The sequence below is a fragment of the Marmota marmota genome, unplaced genomic scaffold (genome assembly GCF_001458135.2).
Source record: "Marmota marmota marmota unplaced genomic scaffold, marMar, whole genome shotgun sequence".
Lineage (NCBI taxonomy): Eukaryota > Metazoa > Chordata > Mammalia > Rodentia > Sciuridae > Marmota > Marmota marmota.
Genome location: NW_026000016.1, coordinates 493406 through 508580, shown reverse-complemented (window position 1 = coordinate 508580; position 15175 = coordinate 493406). Strand labels below are relative to the sequence as shown.

The 15175-nt window shown below is 35.1% G+C and overlaps 1 protein-coding gene across 1 annotated transcript in view; it reads left to right on the top strand.

The window, feature by feature from the left end:
* Positions 1-4457: 4457 nt before the first annotated feature.
* Malrd1 (MAM and LDL receptor class A domain containing 1) overlaps positions 4458-15175 on the top strand; it is a 503883-nt gene continuing 493165 nt past the window's right edge. The window contains exon 1 of the mRNA XM_015483277.2: positions 4458-4656. Within this exon, the coding sequence (XP_015338763.2) occupies positions 4458-4656 (199 nt within the window). The remainder of the gene's footprint in view (positions 4657-15175) is intronic.

Genomic DNA, 15175 nt, shown 5'->3' with positions numbered 1-15175 from the left:
GAGAATTGGCTTATTTTTTAAAGTGGAAATGCAATGAACTACTTTTGCAAAGATAGAAGCTGTGTATGTGTGTCCGTGTGTGTGTCTCTGTGTGTGTGTGTGTCTGTCTGTCTCTCTCTCTCTCTCTCTCTCTCTGTTTCTGTGTGTGTATTTGTAAATGTCTTCACACACCCTTCCCCAAGTTGTAGATTCTTTAAAATCAGGGCCACTGCCTTGTTCTGCATTACATCTGTCTCATCATCCTTTTACATATTCAATGTTTAGTAAAGTCACTACTCCTTTTTTTTTAAAAGAGAAAAACTATGTATTTAAACCAATTATTATTATTTGTTATTCTGTTATTTTTGAATATTTAGCCTCTTGGAAGTATCTTTCCGTAGCTTTATAACCCATGATGAAAATCATTGGCAACAAAATTTAATTAAAACTCTATGGGCATTTTACTTTTTCTGTCTGAAGTTCACATCCAAGCTCTGTCACTGAGTAGTTAATGACAGTGCTTCCAATATCTGAATACATTTTAAAAGTAAAAGTAGAGAATAACACAAGAGGGTATTTAAAGTTTGACGAGCCAACGTTAATTAAACCTTCAGTGAAGTTTTCTCTCCTCTCAAGATCCTGTGTAAAACAACATAGGTACTATCAGTATCCTTTGACCCTTCTAGGGCCTTTAGAGAAAAACTGACAATAGTATTATCTGTTGAAATTATTTTATCTTTTGAAAAAAATATAAATTTGTCTTATAAAATCTTTTCTGACTGGGTTACTCTGATTTACCTTGAGTGCCAGCATTCTGGTCCATTTCTTGTCTAAGTGATGAATGGCACTTGAAACACCATAGGGCAATGTTATTTTTAGTAGGTAGTAACAGTTAATAAAGCAGTTTACCATCTGAAACTAGGCAGTAAATGGTTATAACAGCAACAAAATACATGATTTTCTTTTCAAAATGAGAAATAGTGAACATATTAAAATGCTATGTGAATCGAATTTAGAATCAGAATATAAAATTGAAATGTTTCTATCCTCTCACGTCTCTTAACACCCTTTTGCTTTTGTACTCTCTTTTCTTTTTCTTCTTCTTCTTTTTTCCTTATTTTTATGTATTTTTTCTTTCCCTCCCTCCCTTTCTTACTTCCTTTATTTCTTAGGAGGAAAATCAGAAATAAGCTTTGATGTGATATAATCATTTAGTTATTATTGGGGAGTCTCTTGCCACTGTTACGCAAAATTGAGGTTTCAAAATATAAAGGTTCTTTTAAAATAACCCAAGATTTTAAAGTGGAAAAGCAACACTGAACACAATAATTGTTTATCTTTTATCTAGTGGCATTTTCAACTGTCATATTTTCATTGCATTTGTTTACTTATTCCTAGCAAAGGTTGAGATAATTGTGATCCCTTACTGATTTTTTTTCAATTAGCGATTGAATGGATTTGTTTGTACAACTGCTATCTGCTGGAAACTGTGCTAGTTACTGAGGATACTAGGGATACAACAGTTAAAAAATCACAACCTGCACCCCCACCCCCCAGCTTTTTGGTCATGGATATAGAATACATTTAATAGTATAACATCATATATTCTAGGGGGAAACAGCAAGTTACAGTGTAAGCAAAATCTTTAATTTTTCTTAATCCAGTACATTTATTGCAACATTTTACCATCTTATTTTCTTCTTTTAAAAATATATTTTACTGTATATTCAAGGTATACAACATGAGGTTATGGGATACATATAGAGAGTAAAAATGTTACTAGTCATGAAACAAGTTATTATACCCATCATCTCATCTAGTTATCAATTTATTTTTGGTTTTTATGAAAGGGGCAGCTAAAATCTACTAATTTAGCAAGAATCTCATATATGGAACAATTTTATTACCTACATGAGCTCTAGAGTTGACATGGGAGCCAAGATGTGGGAAAAAATTTAAGTGCCCATTGATGGATGAATGGCTAAAGAAATTGTGATATGTATGTATAATGGAATATTATTCAGTCCTAAAAAATTGGTTCTTGCCATTTGCTACAGCATGGATGGGCCAAGAGGATACTATTCTAAGTGGAATAAGCCAGATATGGAAATAAAAATATTCCATGATCTCCCGCTTATATATAGAATCTAAAAAATTGTCAATTTTTTTGTAATTAATATTATATACTTTTTATATTTGAGAGGGACTATAGCAGTGAGGATACAAAGTAGCAGATATGTGGGCTGAATAATTCTTGGAGTTCCAATATACAACCTGCTTTGTTCTTACAGGCTAATAAAGAGTCACTTAAGCAAGCAGACAGTGACCATACTGGATATATAGTTGTTAAAATTCATGAGTACTGAAGGCTGGGAAAACAACCCACTCTGGGAGAACCACCCAAGGTACCTTAGAGAAAGTCTTCTAAGCTGAAATGTAAATTATGACTATGGACCCGGAGATTGGTTGGGGAGAGATCTTAGATATGAACTCTAGAGTATGCTTAGAGAACTGCCACAACAGCAGTCCAGTACCACATGGCAAAGCATAAGCCAGGATGAGACAAGGGTTGCACCTCAACAGGTAAGCCATCTCAATAGGTAACCCACACTGCAGAGTGTGACATTTGCACTGACTTTAGAGAGAGGTTACATGTAGGTGTGGATGCATGCTTTAGAATAATCACTCTACCTGAAGCATGGAAAGTGAGTTGTGGGTAGTAGAAATATCCAGCTTGGGGTATTGTGGAGATAAGAACTGATAGAACTTTAACTGAAACATAGAATATATAAGACTTGGTGATCAATAGAATGGGTGAGACTAGTCCAGGAAAGAGATACTTCTGACGGTATCAGTTGGACAAATACTATTCACTGAAATACAGAACAATAGCTGTTTGGTTGTGTCAGGGAAAGAAAGATGAGTTTTGTTATTGATTCTAGTTGACCATGCCAATTAGGATGTGTGTGTGTGTGTGTGTGTGTGTTGCACAGAAAGAAGTGTATATCAGACTGCAGTTAGAGAATTAGAAGACAACAAAAAATAAAAACTTCTTGAAATCAGAGAATGAAGAAAAAAGCCTAGGAATATATATATATATATATATAGTATAATCCTAGCAGAGAAGGGGCCTTTACATGGAACTGCAAGGATAATCAACAATTAAAATACAAGTGAAAAAAACAGGTAGAACAGGCATTAATCAACATTCATTTTCCACACAGAGAGTTATGAAGAAGAGATATTTCTGAAAAGGGAATTAAACAGAACATGGGAATCCTAGATTATATGCACTACAAAATTAGACTCCCGTCCCTTCCAGAATCCTGGATGCCCATACCCTGAACATATTCATGACTTCTTTCCCCTAGAATATAGGGGGAATTTACTTTTATAACATTTTTTAAAAAATGCTCAGATGTATTCTCTATCCCTGATCTGTGGTCTTTCCCCTCTATATTTCTCCAGCTGCTTCTTAGAGGCTTGTGGGTTATCTTTGGCTCTTGGAATTACATTATAGAAATTAAAACAATATACTTTAAAACAACTGTGCCACACCATCAAGAAATAATATATAAAGAAATATTTTGAATGTTCAACTTCGTAAAATATTAAAATTATTAGTATTTTATACTTAATATTTCCATGCAAACTTCTGTACTGATCCCTCTGAATATGCATCCTGGAGTGTGTGTTTGATTTGTAAAAGCAAATTAAAATGATGGGACAGGTAAATGAGTGTGTTGTAGGAGAAAGCTCTGTGCTCAGCAATGGGATAACTGAGCTCTACTTTCTAACACCAACTTACTGGGTTTTCTCACACACATCCCATAAGTTCCTTAGAGCCAAATTATGTGATTTTATAAAATAAAATCCAACATTCTTTCAATTTTAAAGATCTATGGTTCTTAATTTATGTCAGACAGCAAGGTGAGGTTCTAATCAATTAAAGAGGAAAACCATTTCATTCCCTTGAGCAAGTCTGATAATGGCACCTGAAATATTAGAATATATTTTAGTAACAATAAATTTCTAATTACATGAATGGGCTTAAGTGAGCACAGGGGTTTAAGGGAGAACATTTCTATGTAATTTAGAATGTTATTATGGTTCTCTTCCACCCATCCCCCTCATTTATGTGCTTGCCCTTTGTTTTTTAATTTTTCTTTCAGGAGATAGCATGACCATAAAGGTTTAAATTGTTTAAACATGGCATACGTAGGGCAATAAACATCCATGTTTAGTTAGCTACAGAAATGGTGCAATTACTCAAGTTAAATATTTTCTAAAGTCACTCCTCTGAAAGAGTAAAGTAACTACTTGAGAAGTCATTTGTTAGAGTTGCAGCTAGTTACCAACAGAATCCAGTCCCAAGAAGTAAATCCAGAAAACAAAAAAAGGGAGAAAAGGAAAAGAATGTCTCCAATTATGGACTCACCTATTACAACTGCCTGATCTTTGATACACAACACCCAGTAATGCTCTTCTCCCTGGCTACAATGTCAGCATTTCCAATGAATGGAGCTTTCTGTTTCTTTTGGATTTCCTGTGTTTTCATTTTTCCACTGGGTCAGCAAAGAACGGAAGCCTTTCAGTGTGACGATGGGGTCTTCTTGCCACCTGACAATGTGTGTGACTTCACAAATCAGTGTGGGGACAATAGCGATGAGCAGCAATGTAAGTGTCATTCTCCTCTTTTCAATTTCAGTACATCTTCAAACCAGGGACTTATGAGCAGCCCAGGAGATTCAGCTAGATTCCTGGCTCTGCTTTGGTTTTATGTTATATGCCTTTAGGTTAAGTTAGATGCTAAAGTATATTGTTTAATAAATACCTGGTCAATTCTTAAAAAATATTTTAATTAATATGAAATCACTAAGATTTTTAACTGTGTGGAATGTATTTTATCAGTTTTTCCCTGGCTGTAAAGAAGGAGTAATAAGCAAAAATGAAGCTTTTAGTGCTAGATTAGTGAAGCAAAATTCAAAAGAAACTCATCAATGAGGTCATAAAATGCTATGATGGAAATGATGAGTTGAAATTTGAATTTATATGGAAACATTTAATATGAATTTTAGCTTGGATGGGTAGATTTTATTTTCTTTTATAGACCACTACCTTCAAGTGAGTTGGTATCAATTGAACCTGTAGCGCAACACTGGCTTGTGATTTTGATTTCAGCATATTGGAAAAAGGACAAACATCAGGGAGTACAGGACCTACATTTGAGTCCTAGGTAAACCATTCACTAATTCTGTGATCTTGAACCTGCATTTTATTACAAAAGATCCTAAAGTCAGAAAAAAAAAAAAAAAAAAAACCTCTCACAGGTGGGAAAATACTCCATTGCTTCCTGGAATAGCAGTAATGAACAGGAAACAGTTTACCAAAGGAAGATATGTACTATAACATAGATGTGTCTGTGGTTTCCATTGTAATGTGAAACCTTGCAGGAACACTAATTTTGGCAATGGAGACTAGTGTCCTTCTCGCACACAATAGCCTTCTATCAATGATGTTTTCATAAAATCACTGCAGGGTAGTTGGTGGTTCATATAGCTATTGATGCAATTAATTATCTGATGTCACTAATTCTATTATTGTAAGTCACTTTGCTCAAAGTTATATATATATATTTTTTTATCAGTGTTTAAAGAATTCTTCATTTTCTTCTACTAAAATAAGACTCTACAAATTCAATGTTGCTATTATTTGTCTCCTATTTACATGTTTATCATGATTACATTAAAACAATAAATCAAGATTACTGAAGAATTTCTTCTCGCAGAAGGAAACAGGCTAATGATTTTTTTCCCCTATAGCTATCATGCTGTTCATATTTAGCAACTATTAAATACAAAGCCCTACCAAGGACGGGACTCATTTGTATTTGTCCAATTTTCCCGGAGAGGCTAAATGTGGGTGTGCTGGCCCTTGCTCCAGTCTGTCTGGGAAAGACCTTCCTGCTCCTCGGTGAGCAGCGAAGAGGAACCACCCAGTTGGTTTGACAAGAAGTGCAAAGCTTCTTCCATTATTAATCTCTATGAAGCTCCCTTTAGCACTCTTGCTGCGATAACATGCATGGTCTTGCTTCAGGGAAAAGGTTAATGTAAGGAAAGAGAAAGCTGCTGAGTGGGAAAGGTCTCCTCTGCATGAAAAATTCTAATAACTCAGCCTCAGAGGAAAGCGAAGGCACGGATCTGTCAAATAAACACATTTCATTTTAAATGTTACATTGGGAGGTCACCTTTTGGCTTTTTTGCTTTTCATTTTCTTTTCCGAGAAGTTTCCACTTCGGTATTTTATTTAAAATGTGGACAAAAACTTGTAGATAAAATGTAGAATCACTTTAAACACTCTCTTTTGTATACCATGCTAGGGGGATAATGTGGTGAAGGAATAATGATGGCCAAGCAATTTCACCCATGAAAACCTGTGGCGCTAAATTTATAGATTAGAGTTTTAAAAATCTAACTGTATAATGAGGTTAGAGTAGCTGAATTTAAAAGAAAAATAGAATCAATCTATGCTGCCTTTACAATGGTGTGACCTTTAAAGAAATAGATTAATATGTAAGACTTTTCTTAATAAACTTGGCATAGTTGAAGTTGCATTTCAGTTGCAACAGATGCTATGAATAGGTTTTAGAAAATGTTCTTATTTGGCCGGATGGATTTCTTTTTAAGAATATATGAACCTGTTATTTTTAACTCAATTTTTTTTCCTTTAAGATGTTAGGTAGAAAATGCAAATATTCAAAATGGAATAAATTCTATTTACAGACAATATTAAAAATACTTAATATATAGTGAGCAAGAAGAATAAATTATAGATATAGCAGTTGTTCAGGTTTAGTGTTGACAAGAATCCCTCATTATTAGAATTCATTGGCATCCTTAGCCAGGGATATAAATGTTGCAGTACTGGACTGTGTATTGTTTTTAAAATCGTATTTCTAGTATTGCATTTTTTTTTACTTCCATGCTAATCCATACTGACTGCTTCTTTATTCTCTCCTTTTGCTTTTATTGATGATGATGATGATGATGATGATTTTGATTCTAGGGATTGAATCCAATGGCATTTTACACAGAGCCACATACCCAGCCCTTTTTATTTTTTTATTTTGAGACAGGGTCTCACTGTGTTGTAAAGTCTGGCTTCAAACTTGTGATCCTCCTGCCTTGGCCTTTGGAGTGGCTGGGATTATAGGTACGAGTCACCATGCCTTGGCTGAATATTATTTTTAATTGAAAAATTATGATTGCATTTTTGACAAAATGCTATGTGGATAAAATAGGTAATGATTAAATCATAAAATTAAATATCCATCACCTCTCTTACTTATTTTTGGTGATGAGACATTTGAAATTTACTTTTTGTTATTTTGTAGTATATAATACATTGACTATATTCTTCCTGCTATGTAAGAAACCTCAAAAGTCATTCCTCTGCATTTCAGAAATTTTGTACTCTTTGATGAATAACTTCTCAGCCTGTCCCCACAGCCTCTGGTAATCACTGTTCTAATTTCTACTTCTATGAGTTCAACTCTTTTTAGATTCCACATATAAGTGACATCATGAGGTGTTTTGTCTTTCTGTGCCTGAATGATTTCACTTGGCATAGTGTTCTCCAGATTTAACTAGGGGTGTCACAAATGACACATTTTCCTTCTTTTTAAAGGTGGAATCATGTTCCATTGTGTATGCATACCAATTTGTGTTTTGTTCATTCATCCACTGATGAACACTTAGATGAATTCCCTGTGTTGGCTATTATGCAGAATGCTGCAGTGAACTTGGGAGCACAGATATCCCTTCAACATATTGATTTCAGTTCCTCTGGATATATACCAAGTAGTATCTCTGCTAGAACATATGGTAGTTGTATTTTTAGTTTTTTGAGGAATCCCCAAACTGATTATAAAAGTAGCGGTACTAATTTACATTCTCATCAATAATGTACTCATTTTCCCTTGTCTCTGCATTCTTGCCAACATTCACATTTTATCTTTTTTTTATAGCAGCCATTCTAACAGGTGTGAGCTGATATTTCATTGTTGTTTTATTTTGCATTTCCCTAATGATTAGTGATGCCGAGCCTTTTTTCATATACTTGCTGACCATTCATTTCCTTTGGAGAAATGTCTGTTCAGATCCTTTGCCCAACTTTAAATTAGATTGTTTATATTTTTCTTTTTCTTTCTTTTTTCTTGTTGCCATTGAGTTCTTTCAGTTCTGTATGTATTTCAGATATTAACTCCTTATCTGATGTGTACTTTGAAAATATTTTCTCCCTTTCTGTAGAGTGTCTCTTTACTTTGTTAATCACTTCCTTTTCTGTTCAGAAGGTTTGTAGTTAGATGGAATCCTGTTGGTCTATTTTTGCTTTTGTTGACCATACTCTCAGAGTTATATCTAAAAACTCATCTTGATTATTTTTTTTTCTTCTCCTAACTTGAGACTTTAGTTTGTTCTTCTTTTCCTAGTTCCTTAAGGTATAATGTTAGATTGTGTATTCGAAATCTGCTTTTCCATAGAGGTGATTGTCACTATGAATTTCCCATTTAAGATTGCTTTTTGTACTCCATAACTTTTGTTCTGTAGTGATTCCATTTTCATTTTTCTGGAGGTATTTTTTTTTATTTCCTTTTTGATTTCTTCTGTGACCTATTGGATGTCATGTCTTGGTCAAGGGACCTTGGTTTCTGTCACCTATTGTAAGTGTGTTTCATTTTCACATATTTGTGAATTTTCCAAGATCTCACCTACTACTGATTTCTAGTTTCAGGCTTTGATATTTGATATGATTTTAATCCTCACAAATTTGATAAAATTTATCTTGTGGCCTAAACATTCTCTCCTGGAGAATATTCTATGTGAATTTGAGATTTTTCATAATCCTGTGTCCTTGGTTTGGTGTCTGGACATTTTAGAAAGCAGCCAGCTGTTTTTTGGTGGTGCTAGACCTTTACTATTTATTCTAGCCTGAGATTTATTTTTTTTTAATTGAACTGGGGGCACTTAACAACTGAGCTGTATTCTCAGCCCATTTATATATATTTTTATTTGAGTCAGGGTCTTGATAAGTTGCTTAGGGCCTTGGTAAATTGCTGAGGCTGCCTTTAAACTTGTGATCCTCCTGCCTCAGGCTCCTGAGCCACTTGGGTTACTGGTGTGCACCTCCACTCTTGGCTAGCCTGGGATTCTGGTAGTGATCTAGGACAGATAGGCTCTGGGGTCTGGTTCTCTAGTTGGGCTGGAACACTATCTGTGCTCTGAGGTCAAGTGGAACTGCTGGCTTTGCTCTGTGGTCTAGTAAGACGACTGGCTGGATGACGTATCAGGCAGAGCTGCTGACTAGGCCCTTCGATGACCTCAGATAGAGCAGGATCTTCTCTGGCTGTGCAGTACTGTTGTTTGGAATCTGTAGTGGGGCAAAGTGCTACACATTGACTATGAGGCTGGATGAGGCCTACAGGGTATCTACTAAGCCACCTAGGGTGCACAAGGTTACCCTTTCTCCATAAATATGCATAGATTGGGCTAGCCTCCATTCCTTGAGAGGCTGAAGCAAAGCATTGTGCCTTGGTTAAATCACTGGGTGGCTGCTGGGATAGGGAAGGGCCAGATTCTTTCCTCCTCAGGTAATTGCTGACCTGCTTTGGAATGGCTTAAAGTGAGGCCCAGGGCTGGTTGGAGAAGTTGGCTAAGGACTGAAGCCTGGAAGACCTAGAGGCCATGCTTCCTGCACAGCAGTGCTGTTGGCTAGACTAATGTGGCACCTCTGTTGTCTGGAGTCCAGAGCTACCCCCTTGATCTGCACACTGGCTGTGATGAGCCCCATTCCTGCTCTTATTGTTTCTAATTGACCCCAGATGATTGAGTTCTGGTGATAACCTCCAGGGAGAAGTCAGCCTCCCAACTCTATGTTCCTCTGTGGGAACCCTGGGCATGGGGCAATCTCAGTGTATAGCACTGTCCTGTCTTGGTTAAGGGACAACAGTTAAAGAAACTGTTCCTCTTACCCTTCAATCTGACTTCTCAATTCTGTAACTGAAGAAGATGTCCCAGCCTCACTGCCAAATTCTGAGATTTTAGTAAATGTATTCTTTGTGGATAGTTGATAATTGAACTTCTGTGGGAAGATGTGAAGATGAAAATTATTCTGCCATCTTGCTGACATTATTCTCATATCTTCTTTTCTCTTTGATTTTTTACTTGTTTATTATTATTATTTTTTTTTATATCAGAGTCATTTTACAGTGTACAAAGATACTCTAGTTTCTCTTTTAACAATTGCTCAAAATTATATGTCTTGGGCTGGGCTTATGGCTCAGTGGTAGAGCATTTACCTAGCATGTGTGAGGCACTGGGTTTGATCCTCAGGACCACATAAAAATAATAAAATAAAGGTCCATTGACAACTAAAAAATATTTTTAAAATATTTGTCTTTGTTTTATTCTTACTTAACAATAAATAGAACAGTATTATTTTTGTTGCTACCATTTAGATCCAAATCAACTAAAAGATTATGAAATGTACTATTAATGTAGCATGGATATATGTCCCATGCAATGGATCACCATCACTGGAGTGTTGTCAGTTACCTAAAATTCCAGAAAATATTCTTAGAATTACTTTTGCATACCTGAGGTTGGTACTAAAATTAGCTGTTACATATATTTGCCTTTAGAGCCAAATTTACTATGATTCAAAAGAGAATGTATTCAGTTAATCTGACATTTTTTTCCATTGCCATATGTCACAGTTTAGAATATTTCTATTCATTCTGGTATTTCACATGGAGTAGCACTCTAGTTTTGTATTTATGATTTGATGGTATATATCATGAAGTCTTGAGGTTATAAATAATTTCTTTTGCATTTTTCAATTTAGGAACATTATTTTTTCAAAACATGTTTATTTCATTTGTATCTAAATTTATATATGAAATGTGGAAAATATGTTTGTTGAGTATTGGTTCAGTATAAACAATGGGATGGGAAAGGGCTTTTTATCTGGAAAAGGCATGGAGGAAATTTTTTTTAAAAAATTACATTTTTACAATCTGAAAAATAATATTTCATCAAATAATGTGAAGAACAATCAGTATTTCTTTGGTAGGATGACATAAAAATCAACTACTTTTAAAAGTTATTGGTTTATTGAAGTACTTAAAGTTTGTGTATGCTGAAGACTGTCTTCCTGGTTTGCAAATGGCTGCCTTCTTGCTGGGTTCTCGAATGGCAGAGAGACAATTCATCTCTCTTATATATCTTATCATGGTATGAATTCCATTCCAATGACTCTATTTTCATGACTTAATTACCTCCTAAAAGCTCCACCTCCAAATACAATTGCATTGGGGACTAAGGCTTCAACATCTGAATCGCAGAGGACACTCACATTCAGTCTGTAGCACAACAGAATTATTTACATAAGATATCTAATAATAATTATGTAGGGTGTCTCTGGTGAAAATTAGAAGAAATTACAAATGTAGAGGAAAAAAGACTCATTCTAATACAGTGCTTCTTAATATGACACTTCAATAGTATAAGTAGGCATATTATCATAAAATTAATTTACTTGTTGATTATATTCGTGTGCAAGTTCTGACCAGGACAAATATTGGAACCTGATAGTGTCTTGCAAGTTCAACTGGAAAAGTTAGTAATAATAGCTAGAAATAGGCAGAAGAAAAAGACGAATGGAAAAGAAATTTCATTAATTGAACTGTAGTAGTAAATCCTGAAAACTACACCAACATTATGAGAAATAATAATTAGAAAAGAGTATTTTTAGAAATATTAAGCATATTTGTAATACATTTAATACATGATAGTGGCATCCCAAATCAGTTGAGATGGAATAGGAGCTAGTGATCATTTCTGCTGATAGGTGTACAGTACATACAGTATGCCCAGAAAAGTTATGCAGTTTCCACCTGGTATTCACTTAATCCTTGCCAGTACCAAAACAGTGGTATTTCCCCCATTTTATAGGTTAATAAAAATAAGTCCCAGTTTAGGAAAACCAAAGATCAAAGGACACAGCTATGCAATGGCTGAGCTGGGATTCATGACCAATTCATGACCTGTCAGATTTTGGAACCCTCATTACTAATCAGACAATACTATTTATTGTGTACAACAAGTGACTGTGAGGCAATTTCATGAAATAATATACAAAAATTTTCCAAACATAAAATAGTAAATGTTAACAATGAAGCCAAAATCTTTATTGGTCTTGATAATCAGTTTTGAAAACTAGTTTCTCTTCTATTTTGATGGGAAATAAATCCTCAAAATATGTTTGTTGTCTATTGGTGCAGTATAAACAATGGGATGGGAAAGGGTTTTTTATCTAGAAAAGGCATGGAGGAAATTTTTTAAAAAAAAAATCCGTAAATAAGAGTATTTAAATTAAAATTTTCAGTGTATTGAAAGCACCACAAATAAAATGAAAGAAGAAAAATGTTTGCAATATATCTGAAAAATAATTGTTTTTCAGGTCAATACATCAAAGAAAAGATGCATTTTCTCATACAAATATGGGCAATAGTTCCAAGAAAGCAACTTACATAAAAAGACAAAGACACATGAAGAAGTGAGGTACTTCACCATTAATCAAAAACCACCATGGAAAGCAGAAGCCAATCACTAATTTTTTAGTGAAATAAGCACAAATAATAAATGAATGTCATTGTTGAGAAGAATATGAGAAAAATAAACATTATTATATACTTTAGACAGAAATATTATAAACTCTTACATTTTGAATAGTATTTTTGTAATATGAATAAGGATGATTTAAAGAGTGTTCATACACCCTGAAAAAAGATTTTAATTTTAAGAATTATTTTAAGAAATAATTTAAAAGAGTTCATGTAAAAAGTCTCCTCACAACTAAGTTGAATATGGTAGAATTAGAAATAATCTAATTTTATGATATTAGGTTCATGATTAAATGAATTATGATATACATCAATACTATGGACATCTGTGCAGCCATCTGTCATAATTTTGATGCTATTTAAAAGTGGGGAAATGCTTATGATATATTTTTGCGGGAAATTATGATTACAATCAAGAAAATGTTTTTAAAAATATGGCCTCGCATTGATTAGAAGATAGTAGGTGAAACTATCTCTGTATTAGGCTTATGTTTGATTTTTCTTTTTGTATCCCAATATCTGTAAAATATCACCTATTGTTTTTATTGTCAGAATAAATATTTTTTTACAATAATCGAATGTCCGGACTTCCCATTACCTATTGTGTTTTAGAAATGAGAACAAGGTAATATTAGGCATCTAAGCTACATCACAGGATTCTTTCCTCTCTCCTTTCTATTTTTTTTTCTCAGAACTTATGATAGAGATTTTTGTTTTCCTTTCAGTTGTAGATGTTATTTTGTAATCAGAGTACGAAAATTGAAAATTTTCTAGTAATATAATACATCAAAGTTCGATTAGCAAATGCAGCCGGCTTCAATGGCTTGTGTAGCAGGAGTTAAGTCCTATCAATCATTGTCTAGGCCTATCCGTGTTCAGGGCCTGGCAATCGTCTTTCCCCATCACAGCTGCCTATCTGGGTAACCAGAAGTATGGACTTTTCCCTTTATTTTAGATCACAGTGACAGAGCACCCTCTTTCTTGTGTATGTATGTATATGTGCCCACCTACCTGGTCATGCACATGTGTGCCCATCAGTACCCACAGCTTCTCCTGTTGATAAGCCTTGCATCCCATGAAGTGGTCATCAGGGATGGACCTCATCTTACAGCACTGAGGACTGTCCCATGGCTCCTCTGGGGGGGTGCTTCTTTGACTGCAACAGCTTATCTGCTGATTGGTGCTCAGCTTCCCCGGTGCTTTCTGAACTGGACTACAGTTGCTTGGTCACCACACAGGATAGCCAGTCCTTACTGTGGTCCCTGGAGGTCAGGTCCTTTTTCCTCCCCTTCTTCTAACCCCAATTTACCTCCTTCAATCTTGTTTCTATTGTCACTGTTGTCTTCTCTAATACCTCCCCCTGCCCTGTCTCCTAGGAGTGAGACCTTCTCATTCTCCCACTGTTTTTTCCAACTCAAATCCTCTGGTGTAAATTCTATGTCCTGTCTGCTATTCAAGAACCAGTTTCTAGTCAAAACTGAACGATGTCTGTTTCTTCTTATATTCTAGAAACTATGATTTTTAACTCTTCAAGATGCAAAGAGCAGAGTGGGGTCATACTGGGAGGTGAAGAGAAGAAAAACATACAGTTATTAAGATTTCAAGACTTGTTGCCAAAGTGATCTACCCAAAGCTTCTGAGAGTCTCAAAGCAGGTTCACAAGATGTTCAGGAAGAAGGTGATGCCATCTCTAAGTGGGTTTGTTCAGAAGGAGCAAGAACCCTGGGAGGAGAGCATCATCTATCTGTCCAATCCATGTGTGTGAAATTATGTGTGTGGGAGAAGTGGCAAAGAAACGCTGGAGGGAGACAGGGCCAAGGACCAATAGGAGATGGGTTCTGTGTAGTCTGGAAGGTCATTTGATGAGGAAAGTAGAGATCTATGTGTAGCATGTGTTCCAGCTATCAAATAAGATGGTTGGATTTTCTCACAATGAAACTAAATCTGCAAGTTCTTTCAGGTATCACAGGCATAACCATGGAATTCACCAAAATATATAGTGAAGTGTTGAACTGGGAAGTCCATCATGGGAATCCTGCCTCTGTGCTGCACTAGAGGCCATAAACAGAGAATTTAGGAAGAATCATTTCCATAATGCTGAGAGTTGGAATCTGGAATCCAAATTTTCAGGGGTCCTGATTTCCAGGCAGGCCCAGAGAAATCTCTACTTCTCTTATGCTGATAAGGTATTCTAAAGATCCTCATTCCTAGGTTTTAGTTTTCAAATGAACAAAGAGGCTTTGAGGTTCTACATTCCTAAAGCTCATGTAAAGCCATCTAAAGTGTTTGTAGAAAATTTCTAAAATTTTCACTCAGACTTTGCTTCTATGTGTACTATGATCTGTTCTGTTATTTTATGCAACATCTTCAACTACAATGGGTTATTCTTTGAAAAAAACAATAATGTCTTTTATTGCAATAGACAATCATTAGTACCATTTTGCATGAACGTCTATTTATCCTTTGCACTTTTGGAGTACATAGTCATAATCTTAGAACAACTATTATCATACA